The sequence below is a fragment of the Lissotriton vulgaris genome, chromosome 11 (assembly GCF_964263255.1).
Source record: "Lissotriton vulgaris chromosome 11, aLisVul1.2, whole genome shotgun sequence".
NCBI classification, from domain to species: domain Eukaryota; kingdom Metazoa; phylum Chordata; class Amphibia; order Caudata; family Salamandridae; genus Lissotriton; species Lissotriton vulgaris.
The window spans coordinates 776,568,620-776,585,450 of record NC_141699.1 but is presented as its reverse complement, the minus strand read 5'-3'; the positions used below and the strand labels follow the sequence as shown (position 1 = coordinate 776,585,450).

At 47.5% G+C, this 16,831-nt stretch overlaps 1 protein-coding gene across 1 annotated transcript in view; it reads right to left on the bottom strand.

The window, feature by feature from the left end:
- CUL3 (cullin 3) overlaps nt 1-16,831 on the bottom strand; it is a 778,285-nt gene that overhangs the window by 62,823 nt on the left and 698,631 nt on the right. Inside the window, exon 15 of the mRNA XM_086943903.1 lies at nt 10,943-11,088. Coding sequence (XP_086800029.1) covers nt 10,943-11,088 — 146 coding nt within the window. The remainder of the gene's footprint in view (nt 1-10,942; nt 11,089-16,831) is intronic.

Genomic DNA, 16,831 nt, shown 5'->3' with positions numbered 1-16,831 from the left:
GCAAAGCCTCGAGGCCCCCCCAAGAAAGAAGACACCAAATGAACTTACCCCCTGAAGCCGCCCCCTACGTGACTGTTCTCTCCGGGGTCCCCGAACTTAGTCAGGATAAACGTGAAACAAGCCAGGACCTGCTGAATAAAGCCATCTTTTGGCTCAAGAACAATAGACCGCTACCACCCGAACTAGATGGCGGAATCCTGAGCGTCAGGAGGGTGAGATGGCTAGGGATGATGCCCAAAGACATTCCGGGAGACCTGATACTAATTAAATTCAAACATAGGAACATTGTCCCATTTTTAAGATTTTCCCAGCCCAAAATTGGAGATGGCCCTATTTCTATCTGGGACTTGTTTGATTTTTACCCTGGCCCAAGGGTATCGAATTATAACACCTGGTGAAAGGGGTTTCTGTTTACCATGCGTTCTTAATTTGCACTAGATTGGTTTTACTTTTGTTTTTAACATCCGGTCTTTTCTCAATATTGCAATGAACTGTTGATTTTTGTATACATGTATGTATTTCTTTTTGCTGCTTTTATGGTTTTAAACTCAAAAACCGAAATAAAGCTTATTTGATTGATTGATTGTATGCAATAGGGGCTGTACTGATGCTACTATTAACAGGATTAGTGTTAGCAGGTAGTCAATCAATAGCATCAAGTGCGGACTGACACTATGGCTGAAACAGGGACAGGACTACAATACTTCATAGATTCCATGCTGGGGAACCGCCTGACCTGTATGGCAGATCGGCCTGGGGGAAAGGTTCTAAATGCTAGAAGGCCCTCAGCGAGCACATTAATTGTGAGAGTTAACTCAATGGTATCTGTACAATTATCCCTGGAGCTACTTCTACGTGCCCTGATTATGTCCTCCCTTATCAGGGACCGGCACCCCATTACGTGATGAATCCAATGTGTTGCCTTATTGATCAGAGAGCCCTCATCTTCTTGAGAACATGTTTTAAGGACATTAACCATGTAGACTCTAGGTTCGGTAGACTTAGGCCAAATTCCTGGATTATACAAAGGTTGGAATAATTGATCAGGACCAAGTCCGATATATGCTGGATTGGGGGCAAGATCAACACTGGAGGAACGGGAAACGTGCTCAGCAGAGGGCTGTTGTAGTGGTTTGATTATATTATGCTCCACTTGTCTATTCTTCTGTCTAGTGGTGCTGTCTATTGTATGTGTGATCATTACACTTGGGGTTTTGACGTTATTTCCATTAGGGATTAACTTATTTTTGTCCCACCCCGCTTCTCTATGAACTTTAAGGTCGATACCCCTAACTGAGGGACCAGTACGATATTTATTTACAACACCCAATAGTTCATGCATTATCAGCTTTAATTCTCCTATTTCCGCTCTAAGAGAGGCCATTGATTGGACAACATCACGTAAACTTCTCACATACGGTGTTACCTCCGTGGTCCCATCGGTCATACAGTTTCTGGGAGCTACTTTCTTCCCTGACTCTTTAAGTAGATCCATGGTTTCAGCTAATACTGAAAAGCGATTAGAGCAGGAAATTACTATAGGCTCCAGAGGTACATGTTAATAAGTTGTTGTGTGCTCATTCCTGAGTTCCATATGTTTAGCTGGAGGTTTTTGAAACATCGAGGGAACAGTAACTGCTCGAATAGGACTTGTATTCTGGGGGCTACATAAGGTAGATTTGCTCGTAAGGGCGGAGGGCAGGGTAGGATCCAAAGACAGGATATCCCCACATTCAGCTACTAGGGTCTCAATTCTTTCAAGTGACTGAGAAATGCAGGGGTTTTTGGAAGCCTTCCTTGCCTTTTTCCTTTTAGCCCCCACCGTTCCCCTCACGGTCGTCCGAGAATTGCCCCCTGTCGTTTGCTTTTTTTCTCCAGCAGTACCCCTGCGCTCTGTTAGGTGACTTCGTCCGGCTACGCTCCGTCGTCGGCGTTGTGGGTGCCGGGATGATGGCGCGGGAGCTACACAGATGCTGCCAATGTGCTCGGATGTCACTTCTTAACATGACTTCTCATGCCAGAAGCGCAGAGCTATGAAAGACACTGACCACTGGTGTGTCAAAACTGGTGCTTAAGGGAGTCTCTATCCCTAGAAATCAGTATGCAGAGCGAGGAGGATGAGGAAGGAGGATGAGGAAGGGTGGTAAGGAATCTACAACTAACATATGTCTCTACCAGATACATTGTTACCGAAGGTAGGTAACTTGTTCATCTGATAGAGACTGTTAGTTATAGATTATTTACCTTAGAATAGATACCCTAGTAATGCCATCCCCAGAGTCGGGTCTGCAAACCAAGATCATACCAATCAATTGGGGGTTTGTTGAGCACACCACTCACTCCTTAGGGTCTCACGGCACCGGGGTGTTTCGGGAGGGGTGTGTGCAGCTACGTTGGGGTCATTCGTAGTGCCAGGTCTTAAGGTCTATTCCTGAATATGCGAAGTGTCGGGCTTTGCCAGAGGTGTGTGTGTGTGGGGGGGGGGGAGGTTGTTCCAGGACTGGGCTGCGAGGTAGGAGAAGTACCTGCCACCAGCTCTATTCCTGTAGAAGCGTGGGACGGTGGTTAGGGAGAGGTCGGCAGAGCTGAAGTTTCTCTTGGGGGCATGGAAGGAGTGACGGTTGTTGAGGTATTGTGGTCTGATGCTGTGGAGGGCCTTGTAGACGTGCGCAAGCACGCTAAAAGTTATTCTTCATTCGACGGGGAGCCAGTGGAGATGGCAGAGGTGTTGGGTGATGTGGTGGGGCAGTGGGATGTCTAGGATTAGTCTGGCTGCAGTGTTCCGGACGGGTTGGAGTTTTTTGATTATTCCATTGCTTTAGTCGAGTCTGCTGGTGATGAGGGCGCGAGTGATCGTTTTTCTGGAATCGGAGGGCATCCATTTAAATGTTTTACGAAGCATGCGGAGTATGTTGAAGCATGCTGAGGAGACAGCGTTAATCTGGCAGTTCATAGTGAGCGATGATTCCTGTATGATGCCAAGGTTACGTGCATTGTCTGTTGGGGTGGGTGGGTTTCCGAGGGTGGGGGGCCACCAGGTGTCGTCCCATGCGGAGGGGGTGGAGCCGAGGATGAGGACTTCTATGTTCTCGGAGTAGAGCTTCAGGCAGCTGTTCTTCATCCAGGTTGCAACAGCTTCTATCCCTTCTTGGAAGTTGTGCCTGGTGTCCAGTCTAGGTCCTTTCCTCGGATGCAGGTGTCATGGAGTTCGGTGGCTAGTGTGTGGTACAAGACTGTGTGGAAGGCTGCTACCCATCCCTTCGGACTAGGCTTTCCAGGCAGTAGTTGCTGGTAAACATGTGCAAGTTTGTCATGTCGCTACCTGACAGATCTCAAGGACTGGGACTCCACGTGCTAATGCCGTGGTTGACGCCATTGCTCTGGCAGAACGAGCACGCAACCCCACAGGAGAGTCTTCCTTTGCCAAAGCATAGCATATTTTAACGCAAAGGACAACCCTGCGCCCTGTTTGATGCAGTACCAAATGGCGGTGGTGTTGTCGCTGAACACCTGCACCACTTTCCCCTTGAGAGAGTGAAGGAATGCTTTCAGTGCCAGTCTACTCGCCTAGCGCTCCAAAATTTGATATGGAGACTGGACTCTGCCAGAGACCAGAAGCCTCTGATCTCGGCCTCTCCCAGGTGGCTGCTTCATCCAAGAACACATCTGTCACCACCGTTAGATCTGATGGGGAAGGGAGAGGGATCTGCCACTGACCCAAAGTTGGTTCATCAGCCAACACTACAGTTAGTGCGCAGTTTCCTCTGAGATCCGGACGTAGTCGGAAAGATTACCCTGCTGCTGCACCCACTGGAACTTCAGGTCCCACTGCAGAGCCTGCATGTGCCATCTGGAATGATCCATCAGCAGGATGCAGGGGGCCATGAAGTCCAGCAGCCTCAGAGTAATTCTTACCAAAATCTGGGATAGAGGATGAAACATCATTATCATAGCCCAAATATCCCGGACTCGCTGGTCGGGAGGATGGGCCCAAAACTGCACTGTGTCCAGAAACACCCGATGAAGATGAGAGATGAGCTACGACCACCGCCATCACTTTTGTGAACACCCGAGGGACACTAATAAGGCAAAAAAGGGAGCACCGTGAACTGAAGGTAACTTCTGTGGGCTGGAAGGATGGGGATATGAAAGGAGCATCCTGCAAGTCCAATGCCACCATCCAGTCTCCTGGGTCGAGTGCAGACAAAACATGGGCTAGGCGGAGTATTTTGAACTTCTATTTCTGGATGAAGAAGTTGAGGGCCCAGAGGTCTAGGATAGGACGCAGGCCTTTGTCCTTCTTAGGTATCAGAAAGGAGGGGGAATAGAAAAGACGATCTGGCACAGGGACCCTCTCTATAGCTCCCTTGCCAAGAGGGCCAATACGTTATGGTGGAGAAGTGCCAAATGATCGTTAGAAGGCGGCATGGGGGGAGGGGTAGTCTCAAAGGGGAGGGAATAGCCACTTTGAACTATTTGCAGACCCACCTGTCCGACGTGATGGATTGCCAGTAGAGGAGATAATGGTGTATCCTGCCTCCGACTGGCTGGTGATGGGCCTGGAAGGTCGGACTAGTAAGGTTTGGAGGAGGTGGCATGGAGAGAGAAAGAAAGGACTTGCCTGCCCGCTGGTTCACTAACACACGACGACGCAAGGTCCCACGTCCGCAGCCACGCAGAGGCTGGACAGCTTGCATGACTCTGTGGCTAGACTGGACAGGACGTGGTTGGTCGCCCCTTCCATAGAAACAAAAGGGATGAAAGGCAGACTGAGATGGACGAGAGGTAACAGCGAGGCCCAAGGATCTGGCCGCAGCTCGAGAATCCTTGAAGCACTCAAGTGCTGAGTCTACCTTGTCGCCAAAAAGGCGAGTGTCATCAAAGGGCATGTCTATCAAACAAGACTGGACATCCCTGGAGAAGCCAGAAGTCCTCAAACAGGCATAGCATCGAACAGCTACTGACGAGGCAATCATTCTGCCCAGTGAGTCGGTGGTATCTAGTCCACATCTTATGTCGAATTTGGCTGTGTCTCGCCCGTCTGCAACTGCTTGAAAGAGAACAGCTTGGGCACTGAGGCAGCACCTGCACAACTGTATCCCAGATATTATGGGAGTATTCACCCAAGAGACATGCAGTATTCAACCACCGCAATGCCAAGCTGGAGGAAGAGAACATCTTCCCAAGGTAGTCCAACTTCTTGGATTCCCTATCTCGGGGAGCAGAAGGAAATGTCGCTTTTGATGAAGAGGCTTGGACTACCAAGCTCTCAGGGGAAGGGTGTTGTGTCAGGAATGCTGGGTTGCCCGGAGCAGGGCAGGTGCGGGGGCAATCGTCCTATCCTCAGGAGCCCCTGTGCTGGGCTTGGACTGAGTGCCCAAAAGGAAGTCTGCAAGGTCTTCATTGAACAGCAAATGGGGTTCAAAAGAGAAAGACGCAGGCTAAAGCACCCCTGTCAGGAGGTTGTTCCTGAATGACACGGTAAGGCAATTGAGGACAAGTACCTCGGCTGCCCTCCTCACCACCACAGCACAGGAATCTCCTTCCTCTGCAGCCACGGTAAGGGGAGAAAGAAAGCCCGTGTTGGGGGACAGGTCCAGACCACTGGCAACACCCAGGCCCATTCGCCAGTTCGGTTTCTCCAGCTGATCACGGATAGAGCCCCCTCCCAGTCTGCTTCCTCAAATTCTGGCCCAAAGGGAATGTCCGGATAGAAAGTTCCTTCCGGCATCAGAAGTCGACGTCGGTCAGGCCCGCTGTCCACTTTGGGGATGAGGATGGCGTCAACCGGGGGCATGGTCGACACCGGGAGCGTCGTCGAGATTTAAATTTGGGAAGGTCTAGTAAGACTGACCGGGGTCGATCCGGATCCAAGCCTGGATCCACGGGGATCGGCGGGGCTCCTAACCAACTACGCGTGGCCCAAAAGCACGCTGGCAGAGCCGTGCTGCCCAAAGATGAGGCACAAGGCCTCATAAAACTTCTGGATCTGGGCAGGAGACGCTCCGGCTCCTGGAAAGGCAGGGAGCGGCGAAGCTGTCTCAGAAGTAGGCGCCAAAGACTGAGCCTTCGAGCGACGATGCTCGGGATTCTGCATCGCACAGACCGGGAGAAGTCAAAGAAGGCTTGTGTTTCGTCTACTTCTTGTGCTTCCCGGACTTACCCGAAGGTCTACCCGGTAACTTAGGAGTATGGGCTCCATGACTGATCAAGACCTTCCCCTCGAACGAGAAAGGAAGTGACGTGGAGCCGAGCGCCAGCATTACAGTAATTATACGGGACTGCTCCAGCAAAGCCTTCAAGTTCATGGCCCGGCACTAGGAGCACTTTGGGGCATGGTCGCGTTCCAGAACCAAAGTCATACGAGGTGTGGATCCGTCACAGACATCGTCCGATGACAGGAGCCGCAAGGCTTTAAGCCGGTATGACGTTAGGACATGCCGAGTAGCACCAGGAGTTCGAAGACTGCAAAAATAAGTTGACAAAAGTTTTTTTTAAATGTGCCAAAAAAGGCTAAGGGGTAACCCTCTCAAGATCTGCACTTACGCTGGTGCCAAGAAAGAAGTGACGTCAGCACGCATGGGCAGCGTCTATGTAGGTGCTGCAACATCATACTTGCGTTCACGATGCCAAAGATAGACGTTCACGATGCCAAAGATAGACGTGGAGCTGACAGACGCAAACTAACAACAAGCAGGGGAAAAGTCTCCGGATCCAGACTGACGCAATGGGGAAATTCTAAGGCACGAAATCTATAACTAACAGACTCCATCATATTAGAAGTATACACAAGACGTGCTTCCTTTAAAGAGAAAATGTATCACACTGTATGAGATGGTGTTGCTGTAAGAGGCTGTAGAGAAGCTTATTCACTGGAATGAACAAAGTGCTCCTATTTATTTATACAGTAAGCCCTTTTAGTGGGATTGCTGTGCTTAAGAATGGTCATGCACTTGGATGTTGTTTAGACACTCAAATATAAGACTTGAAGAGCCAAATCGCTAAATTGAATGAATGAACTGGGGTGAAAGATTTGATCGCTTTGCATGTCAACAAATGTGAGCACAGTCTGTGTGCCCAGTGTGGCCAAGTGGACTTGAGCAACTAGGAATGTTATACTAGCGGAACCAATGTTATAGCAACTATGATGAAGGTAATTGGCACTTGATGCAGAACACCTACCACGAAGGGAATCCACAGGAGAGGAATCAAAGTGCATGTAAATATCAAAGTTTCTCCAAACAGTTTTCACCTGGAATTGGAGATGTGAAAACCTGGATCTGAAGTGATGGCATTTTTGTTTGAGCTGCAACAAACATATTTAGCTAACGTGCCTCACCCCTTTAAAAGACGGAGTCTCTCTTGATTGCGTCTGCTGAGCAAGTCTGCAAAGTCCTTGTCTGTGAATGCAAGGTGCTCTGCTAGAAGATGTATTTGGCATTTGAAAGCCCAGTGCCATATATTTTTTACAATTTTACGCCGGAGTAGGGAACGTGTGCTCCTCACTACTTCAGAACAGAATAAATCTGTTTGGATTTGTTTATTTTAAATTTGTGACCAGTAAAAAAATATTATGATCAGAAATAAGTACTAATTTATCAATTTGCTAAATTTCGATTTGAAATGGGTAGTAATCCAACATACCTCATGTATAGTTATGAAATAGGCTGCTAATTTCAATTGCAACTCACTCGGATTGGTGGCCATCATAGGGGTGTGGTCTACTAAGGAAAGCAAACCACCAGGTTCTGGATTCCCTTTAAATTAACCTTTTTTCTTAAAGGAAACTGCGCTGAGTAAAACAAAAACAAAAAATGGTTTAAGAGCAGGCAGTGGCTCCCTGGACCATTGCCTACACCTCAACAACCTTCTTTTCACATTCCCAAAGGGGAAAGCGTCCTAAGGAGACCCTTCCCTTTTGCAAATGGGTTAACACACTGACTGGGAAGTTAGTAACTTTTCAATGTTTTGCAATAGAATTTAGTTGATAAACATGGATACATCTCATACCTATTAGGTATTTGGAAGAGAGACTTACAACATATACCTTTCAAGTTGCAATCTAATTTTAGGAGTTATTTAAATTTACAGAAACCCAAATTAAATGACATACATGAAAAACCTATTATGCGGTTGCAAACTCCGAATCAGAGCTTTTGATATGATAAAATAAGTTGGTAGTTCTTGCACCAATTCTGTAACAATCCATCATGCCCAACAACTTCATCAAGTAACTTGGATCAAGATTGGGACTTGAAGAAGGAACTGTCCGGTGGCATGTAGAGGGAAAAGGCCCAAATCCTGTAGCATCATTGGCCCACTTCTTCTGATTGGCGACTAAAGCTTCACCTACTGATTCCTATTGGATGGATCAGGAAACAAATACTGCAAGAATCTGAATTTGACTTGGATCCCAGACACTAGCAACAGACACTACTACTTCCTGCAATTAAGGCACTGCTTGAAGCCTGTAGTTTCAAGGAGACAGCCCTAGCATGTGGTGTTCTGGGGAAATAATATAGTTTTGTAAACCATTAAAGTGTGGAAAAGCAGCTCCGGATTTGTGTTGGAAAGTGTGGTAAAAAAGTAAATAAAGTCAACAAAAATGCGTGGCACTGCTATACGTCTTTGTGCTCTCTACTGAAGGCAGGATGAAACCATCAGAATCTGATGATGTCTTTTGTCGTGCAAGAGCAATTGCTAGGAAAAAGCTTATGGATTGACTGGCTCCTGAGAGGGAATTTAATAGGTGAGGAATCTGTGGTTAGAAGTATACATCACAAAATTCTGTGATGCAGTGAATAAAGATAGAAGCTTTTGGCAGAGATGGTGAAGACAGAGTACAGTCTTTTGCGTGTGGAACAAGCACAGTTTAATTTCTAAGGGTAATCTTTCAGCCTTCCTTCCCCAGCTTGTACATGACCAGGGAACGCACCAATCACCGTTTGGATGTACAACAAGCTTCATGAGGGCCAGAGGTTCCATGAGGGCCAGAGGTTCCATGAGGGCCAGAGGTCCTGCAACTGCCTGAAGCATGTCTTTGCAAGCCTCCCATCTGAAAGGGTTGATTGTATAGGACTAGCTTCTGCTTTGAAAGGATCGAACAAATTGTTAAAACAGTTTTACAGCCCCTGTTCCACATTGGCGATTTTGGAATGAACAAGGCTCCTGAATGGCACCCATGAGCTAGGCAGTATTGAAGTCCTTTTTCATTTTCTCCAGCGTTTTGTCACCAGGTGGCCAAATAAATGTGTCCCATCAAATGTTACGTCCAATAGGAATTGCTATACAACAGAGAGGAACACAAAAGATATGTAGCAATGGGTGACAACATAAAATGATGGTGTTGTTGATCTGACAAATGCAAAAAGAACTAATGATGGACGGAATGCTGAAAAATTTCAAACACTCACCTCACTACAGAGATCTGGGCCTAAATTCATCTGTTTTTTTCTCATCTCCCCATTCCAGCTTGGACCATGACATTTTGCAAATCAGTTTTGACCCTGCTCCCCATGGGAACAGGCCAGCCCGAACAGCCAGGCCTTCGATGGACTTTAAACAGCATCTTAGGACTGGATTCGGGGTGTAACCATTCATCAGCCAGGATAGCTCTACTCCGGTGGCATGGTGAGCAAAGGACCCTCGTCTGGGCATAACTATCCTACTTAAGGTGACAAATACAATCCAATTAAGTAGAACTTCATGTGAGCAGTGTGACATCCTGCAATGCATGCTCAGATTCATTTTGGTGGCAATGGCAATTTAGAAATCAATGCTCTATCGGTTCTGAACCAGCACCTGCTCAGGACAAGCCTTCTGCAACGGCCTTTCCGAAGTTGATCTTCCTTCAGTGTCAAATTTGTATTTCAGGTCTGAACCTCTGTATGGAAGCAAACTTTTGAATACTCGCATGTGACTGGGGCTGAGACTCACGGTGTGTCTGCTTGGTTCCTTTTGTTCAAGGCACGCGCTCCAAGCAATCCACTTTGTGCTGGTTTGGAAAATGGAGGTAGAGTCTCAGTACATCTGCAGTTTTGTTTGAACTGCAATACAATTTCTTGGTCAGACTTCTGGTCTTCCAAGGATCGCTGTACACCCTTCAGGTTAGGTACCACAGTAAGACTGCAAGAGTCCACATCAGCATCAATACCCTCCATAAACCTCCTAAACAATTTTTTCTTGATCTTTTGAATCCACAGCGGTGTAGTAATTCCACCTTTAATCAATCATGTTATGGACAGTGTGTTTATGCTTGAAATGCAATCACCTTTTTTGTCTTGATCTCGAGGAAGGCACAGATCACAAATCCAATGCCACTGGGATTGCATTAACTTCATTTCACATCAATGACAATTTTGAAATGGGATATTTTAAAAACCCCACCCACAAGTAGTCAACCTGGAAGAAGAGTACGCATTATCCAACAGTTGTCATTGAAGTTATTCAGTCCATCAATTTTCTGTTCAGGAGCACATAAAAACGTATTGCCGGTCGTTCCACATATTTGAAGACTAAGCACACAACTTCAACTCTGAACCCAATGGTAGGACAAAAATTATCTAAGGTGGAATCTTTGTGCTGTTGCATTGTGGGTTTAGTCCGAGTGGTAATAGGCCATTCTCCAAACAAACTTAAATCTTGATGTAAGCAAATTGTAATATTCAGAATCTAACACTAAATGACATGTTAATGCACAGGTTGTGATGTACAAGAAAACATGTTTGAAACATAAAATTCTGGCTAATTTCATTTGCTCTTCGAGAGAGGAGGAGATTTATAGAGTAATCTGCAAAAAAAGAGTTGAAATATCATTCTAGTGATAAAGATATACTCAACCTGTTATCCAAGCCGCATTTTCTCAAATTACCTGGCCATATGTTTCAATTATAAAACAAATACATACAAACACATCTAGTGAAACATCTACGACCATTATTACCTCTGCTACTAGAACATTGTGCTGCATTTTCTTTCTGGATTTCATTATTCGAACAATAGCAGCTTCAATTTCATGTTTTCTGTCATCATCTACTTTCTGACGAGTTTCTTTTCGTTCTGGATCGGATTCCCCTTGTTTGGCAGCAACTAAAAAACAGAGGAAATACATTGAAATGTCGAGATTTTTATAAAATATTTTTAACATGGCATCACAAAAATCAAACATTTAACTACCTTGACTGCATCAACGCATTCTCTTCACTTTTGAGATAAAATAGATAGCTGTTATTTGCTATCACCTACTGGGGTTTGACGTCACCTTTATCACAACCATATAATCTACGATACCCCACATAGCGAGTCACACTCCCCAACTCAGTGGGGTCCAATATCGGAGTGTCTAAAGAGCTTGAAATTTTCAATGGCACGTTAAGTCTCGGATGTCCCTGTAGAAACAATGCAGCTGGGCACACCAGAATTTAAGGAAACAAGATTTAACAAAGCATGCAATATCTCCTCAATCCCTAGCATGTACAAACTTTAACAATACCACTGCAATAGGATGAGAGTTTCAGCTGTACCCCATCTGCCCAATGATTACCTATAATCCCTTAAAGAACAGTAATCCCAACTGCCTCGGTAACCAAAATCTACAGGATATCAGGAACAAAGATCATATCTGGAAGTCCTCACAGGACTGAATGTTGGCCAGCTATACAATCACCTTATTTCCCCTGCATGTTATGTTCAAATATGTCCTTCTCCTCACAATTCTCTCACTTCTGGCCCTCAGTGCCTGCGGGAGAGGCCACCCAGAGGCTCAAAATACAGAAGTCATGATTTAAATACAATGCCATTTTTTTAAACTGAACCATCCTGAAATTTTTGAAACTTGTTTTTGACTTTTATGAATTTCAAACATCCCAAAATATCGCAATTGAATAACTCAACTACGCATAAGAGCCAGGAAAATAATAGCTCAACTATTACAGATCTGTATTTAGGCAAACTATAGTCAGAGGGTAATCAGGAGGCCTGATTACGCCTTAGCATGGGCCATGGGTACTGCACGTTATGATGTGCGAATCTATAAGGCCTACGACATTGGGTTGGGGAGTACCACACTGATATGTGTTGCTACGAATTGCGTAGGGGTGATGGAGGTAAAGCTAGAAGTTGGTGCATGGAGGTCGAGACAGGGGAAAACAGGCATTAAGTTAGCAGTTGTGTATAGAGCGACCTCTGCCCGCAAAAGAAACACCCCGCTACAGTTAACCAAGTTGGGGGTGGGAGGAGGGTGGTGTGCGAAGTCCCTATAAGGGATGTTGCGTGACCGAGTTGTGGGTGGTAAGCAGTTGGTGGGGGGAGTGGGGTAGGGTAGGGACAAGGTTTTTGGTTGGGAGGTTAGAAAGGTCAGACATAATGTTGTATACCGCACAGTACGTAGGTCAATTGCAGTACTCAGGCTGCCATGTCACACACAACAGACAGGATGGTATCAACTGGAGAGGCCACGGGCCATAGACCTGTGGATTCCCTCAGAGCGCTATCTTGGAATGTGAGGGGTCTCAACGACCATCGCAAATTGCACAAGGTGCTGAACTATCTCACTAGACATAATGTCAATATTACCTTCCTGCAGGAGACTCACCTCCCACTGCAGAGCCCAATGTTGCGATCCAGAGGCCTAGTGGGAAACGTTAACGCTGCAGGCTTTACAACTCACGCAAGGGGAGTAATGACATGGGTGAACCCCAGGTCAGACTATAAGCTGCGACTGCTGTCGGCAGGTTTGTGATCTCCAGCTGTCGAGATAGGGGACTTGATTTGCTTCTGGTGAACGTCTACGGCCCCAACTACGACTGCCCAGAGTTCTTCACCCCACTGTCTAATACTATTAGCGGACACGGGAAAACACAAACACTTTGGGGCGGTGATTTCAACTTGGTCAGGAATCCGAGGTTAGACAGATCAGGAGGCCCACTGAGAAGGCCGGCGACGGCAGTCAGAGCTGTAGAAAGGGCTATGATCAGCATAGACCTCATTGATGTATGGAGAGAACTTCACCCTTTGGAGGGTGGTTTCACACACTACTCTGATTATAATCTACATACACAAATTGATTATTGGCTGGTATCATCGCCCCTCAAGTCTCAGATCCGCTCCTGTCAGGTCCTGCTGCGCACGCAGACAGACCATTCTCCTATCCTACTGGTCCTGTCCACCCCGAAGAAGACTATCCCTCCATTCACACGGTGTTTCCCCCCCTATTCTCTGTTGGATCCCCTTTTTAAGAAATCGATAGCGGAAGCGATAGAAACATTTTATTGCTATTAATATAGGGTCTGTGGATAGTTTTCAGACGGTATGGGAGGCTTTTAAAGTATACATTAGGGGGGTGGCCATGTCTAAACATTCAGGGGTGCTTCGGGACATCCGACAGACTGTCGATGCTGGAGCACAAACTGGGCGAGTTGGATGCTAGTCAGATCTCCGGGACGGATGGGAGAGTCCACAGAGGTAATGAAGGCGCTGTTAGAGGAGTTCCACGACGCGGTGGACACGAACGCAACATTTGGGGAAATACGCCACAGCATGCGCATATGGAGAAGGTGAGAGGCCGGGATCCGTTTTAGCTAATATGTTGAAAGCCAGAAGGGGCAAGACCTCTGTTACTACGATTAGATCGGAGGAGGGTGACCTCCTCACCGAGGAAGCGGAGATTGCTAATAGATTTAAACAATATTACTCTGGTCTGTACGCTTCTCGTCTGACAGATATGGAGAGGGAAATACTAGATTATCTGGAGCACATTAAGTTACCCTTCCTATCTAACACGCACAGAGAGTTCCTATATCTCCCCATAGAAAAGGACGAGATTCTTGAGGCACTGTCGGGAATAAAGGCGAACAGCGCCCAAGGGACGGATGGACTCACAGCTAACTTTTATAAAACCTTCATATAGACCTTCTGCTCCCGCACATCGCAGAGTTGTTTGACGATGTGTGTAACGGGACAGATGCCACAATCAATGAGAGAAGCCATTTTAGTGGCCATACCCAAACCAGGTAAACCCCCGGAGGACTGTGGAACTTACCGTCCGCTATCCTTGTTAAACGTGGACACTAAGCTGTTCGCGAAAATCTTGGCTACTCGACTGGCCCTTTTGACCCCGGAATTAATCGCCCCGGAACAGGCAGGGGTTGTTCCCGATAGAAACCTAACTTATAATCTGCGCAAGGTCATCAGCACAATGAAACATGTTCGGCAAGACACCAAGGCTGTTGCCGTCTTCTTGGTCATGGAGAAGGCTTTCGACTCGGTAGAGTGGCCCTTTGTGCGGCATGTGTTGACCAGAATGGGACTAGGTCCTGTCTTTCTACAGATGACTGAGGTGTTATACTATACCCCCTCTGCGCACATAATGCTGGGGGACCTGGTCACGGACGCCATTCCCATTACCAGGGGAACACGCCAGGGCTGTTCTTTGTCACCGACATTATATACGTTAATCGCAGAGCCCTTGGCGTGTGTGCTCAGGGAATACCACGGTCACAGGGGTGTCAGATTTCCACCTATGACAAAGTGGTGTCAACGTACGCAGATGAACTCTGCTCTTCGTGAGGGACCCCGAAAGTAATCTCTCCCCGGTCCTACGGGAGCTGGTACACTTTAGGGCACACTCTGGGTTAAAGGTAAACTGGTCTAAGTCCATAGCCTTTCCGCTCACCCGGTCCACATTGCCTTTTGAGATGGAGTACCCGCTACAGTGGTCTGCCGATTCCGTTAAGTACCTTGGCATCAGATTGCACACGGATTCGTAAATTGTTTTTAGAGAAAATTATGGGACTGCCGTAGCAAAACTAGAGGACAACATCAAAACTTGGATAGGGCTTCCGCTGTCGCTAATTGGGAGGGTCTCCATCATGAAGATGGTAGTACTACCAAGATTCCTTTTTTTGTTCACAAATATCCAGATAGTGCTTCCGCGCTCCTTTTTCGCCAGACTCAATAAATCATTGGTGACGCTGGCATGGGCGGGCAAGCAGGCTCGTGTTCAATGGCGGGTTCTCACATTGGCATACCATCTGGGGGGACTGGGTGCTCCTGATCTGGAGCTGTATTATAGGGCGGCACAGGGGGCGCTAGCACACAGTTGGATTCAAGGTCCAGACAACATACCATATCTCAGACTTGAGAGGCTGTTCGCTGGCCCTATGCCACTCCCGGCCGTTATTTTTGAGCCTATGGATCGCAGGACTGGAATCCTGGACTTCCTAAACTCGACGCGGCATGCCTGGCACAGCTTACTACAACAGCAAGCGGGGGCACTGTTATACTCCCTGGAAAAGCTCAGAGACTGGGCGGGCTGGCTGCCCCCTGGAGCGATGAAGGAGTAGTACGAGCGCTCCGAGAACTGGGCATTCTCACGATGGCAGACCTCTTTTCGGATGGCGTAGCTAAAAAGTGGGAAGCGGTCACGATCACTATAGAGACACCCACCTTGCTGCAGCGTTTCCAGTTCCTTAGAGTGCATAGGGCACTGCGACAATAGCTTGGGGATGAAATGGACGAGCCCCCTGAGGTTCGAGAACTATCGCACCTCATTAAAGCACAAGTTACTACTTGTGTAACGATATATCTGTAAGAGACATTAGTTAGAGATAGATTCCTTACCTTAGAATATCCCCAGGCGTCAGACTGGATCCGGAAAGTTTTGCGTAGCAGTACCCTTGCGCGTCGGTAGGCGTCGTCTGCGGCTCCGCGTCCGTTGTTGGCGTCGTGATGACGTCGTCGGAGTACTTAGACGCCGCCTCCGCGTGCTGACGTCAGTTCTTAGCCACAGCTTTTCCGCGCCAGAAGTGCAGAGCCATGACAAAAACCGACACTGGTGCCAAGAAACTAGGGCCCTGAAAGGGGATGACCTTAACCCTAGATATCAGTTCGCAGAACAGGGAGGATGGGTGGGTCGGTAAGGAATCTATCACTAACTAATGTCTCTTACAGATATATCGTTACACAAGTAGTAATTTGTGCATCTGAAAGAGACACGTTAGTGATAGATTCCTTACCTTAGAATAGATACCCCAGCAATACCATCCCCGTGGTGGTGGGTCTGCGAACCAATATTTACACCAGAAAGTCCTGGAGAACGGAACGGCCGAAGTAGCCGTCCCTCTGGACTTGACTGTCCAGGCAGTAGTGCCGCGCAAACGTGTGCAACGAGGCCCACGTAGCTGCCTGGCAAATGTCCTGCAAGGGCACACCTCGGCCCAAGGCAGTTGTAGTGGCCGTGGCTCGAGTGGAATGAGCCCTCAGCCCAACAGGGGGTTCCTTCCTAGCCAAGGAGTAACACGCCTGGATGCACATGATAATCCATCTAGAAATGGTCCGTTTGTGCACCGCTTTCCCTTTCTTAGCGCCCGCGTACCCAACAAAGAGTTGATCATCCACCCGGAACTGGCGTGTGCGATCCAGATAGAACGAGAGCGCACGTTTTGGGTCCAGACGGTGGAGCCTCTCCTCCTCTCTCGAGGGGTGCGGAGGCGGAAAGAAGGTGGGCAATGTGATGGACTGCCCAATGTGGAAGGCCGTGACCACCTTAGGCAAGAAGGAGGGCCTAGTCCTCAAAACAACTTTGTCCGGATGGACTGAAAGGAAAGGAGGCTTACAAGAAAGAGCCTGGAGCTCACTCACTCTCCTGGCAGAGGTGATGGCTACCAGGAAGGCAGTCTTCAAAGAAAGAAGGCGAAGAGGACAGTTGTGAAGTGGCTCAAAGGGAGCGCACATCAGAAATGTGAGAACCAGGTTCAAGTCCCACTGAGGCATCACAAAGGGAACAGGAGGAAAAGTATGAGTGATGCCCTTCAGGAATCTATGTACGATAGGG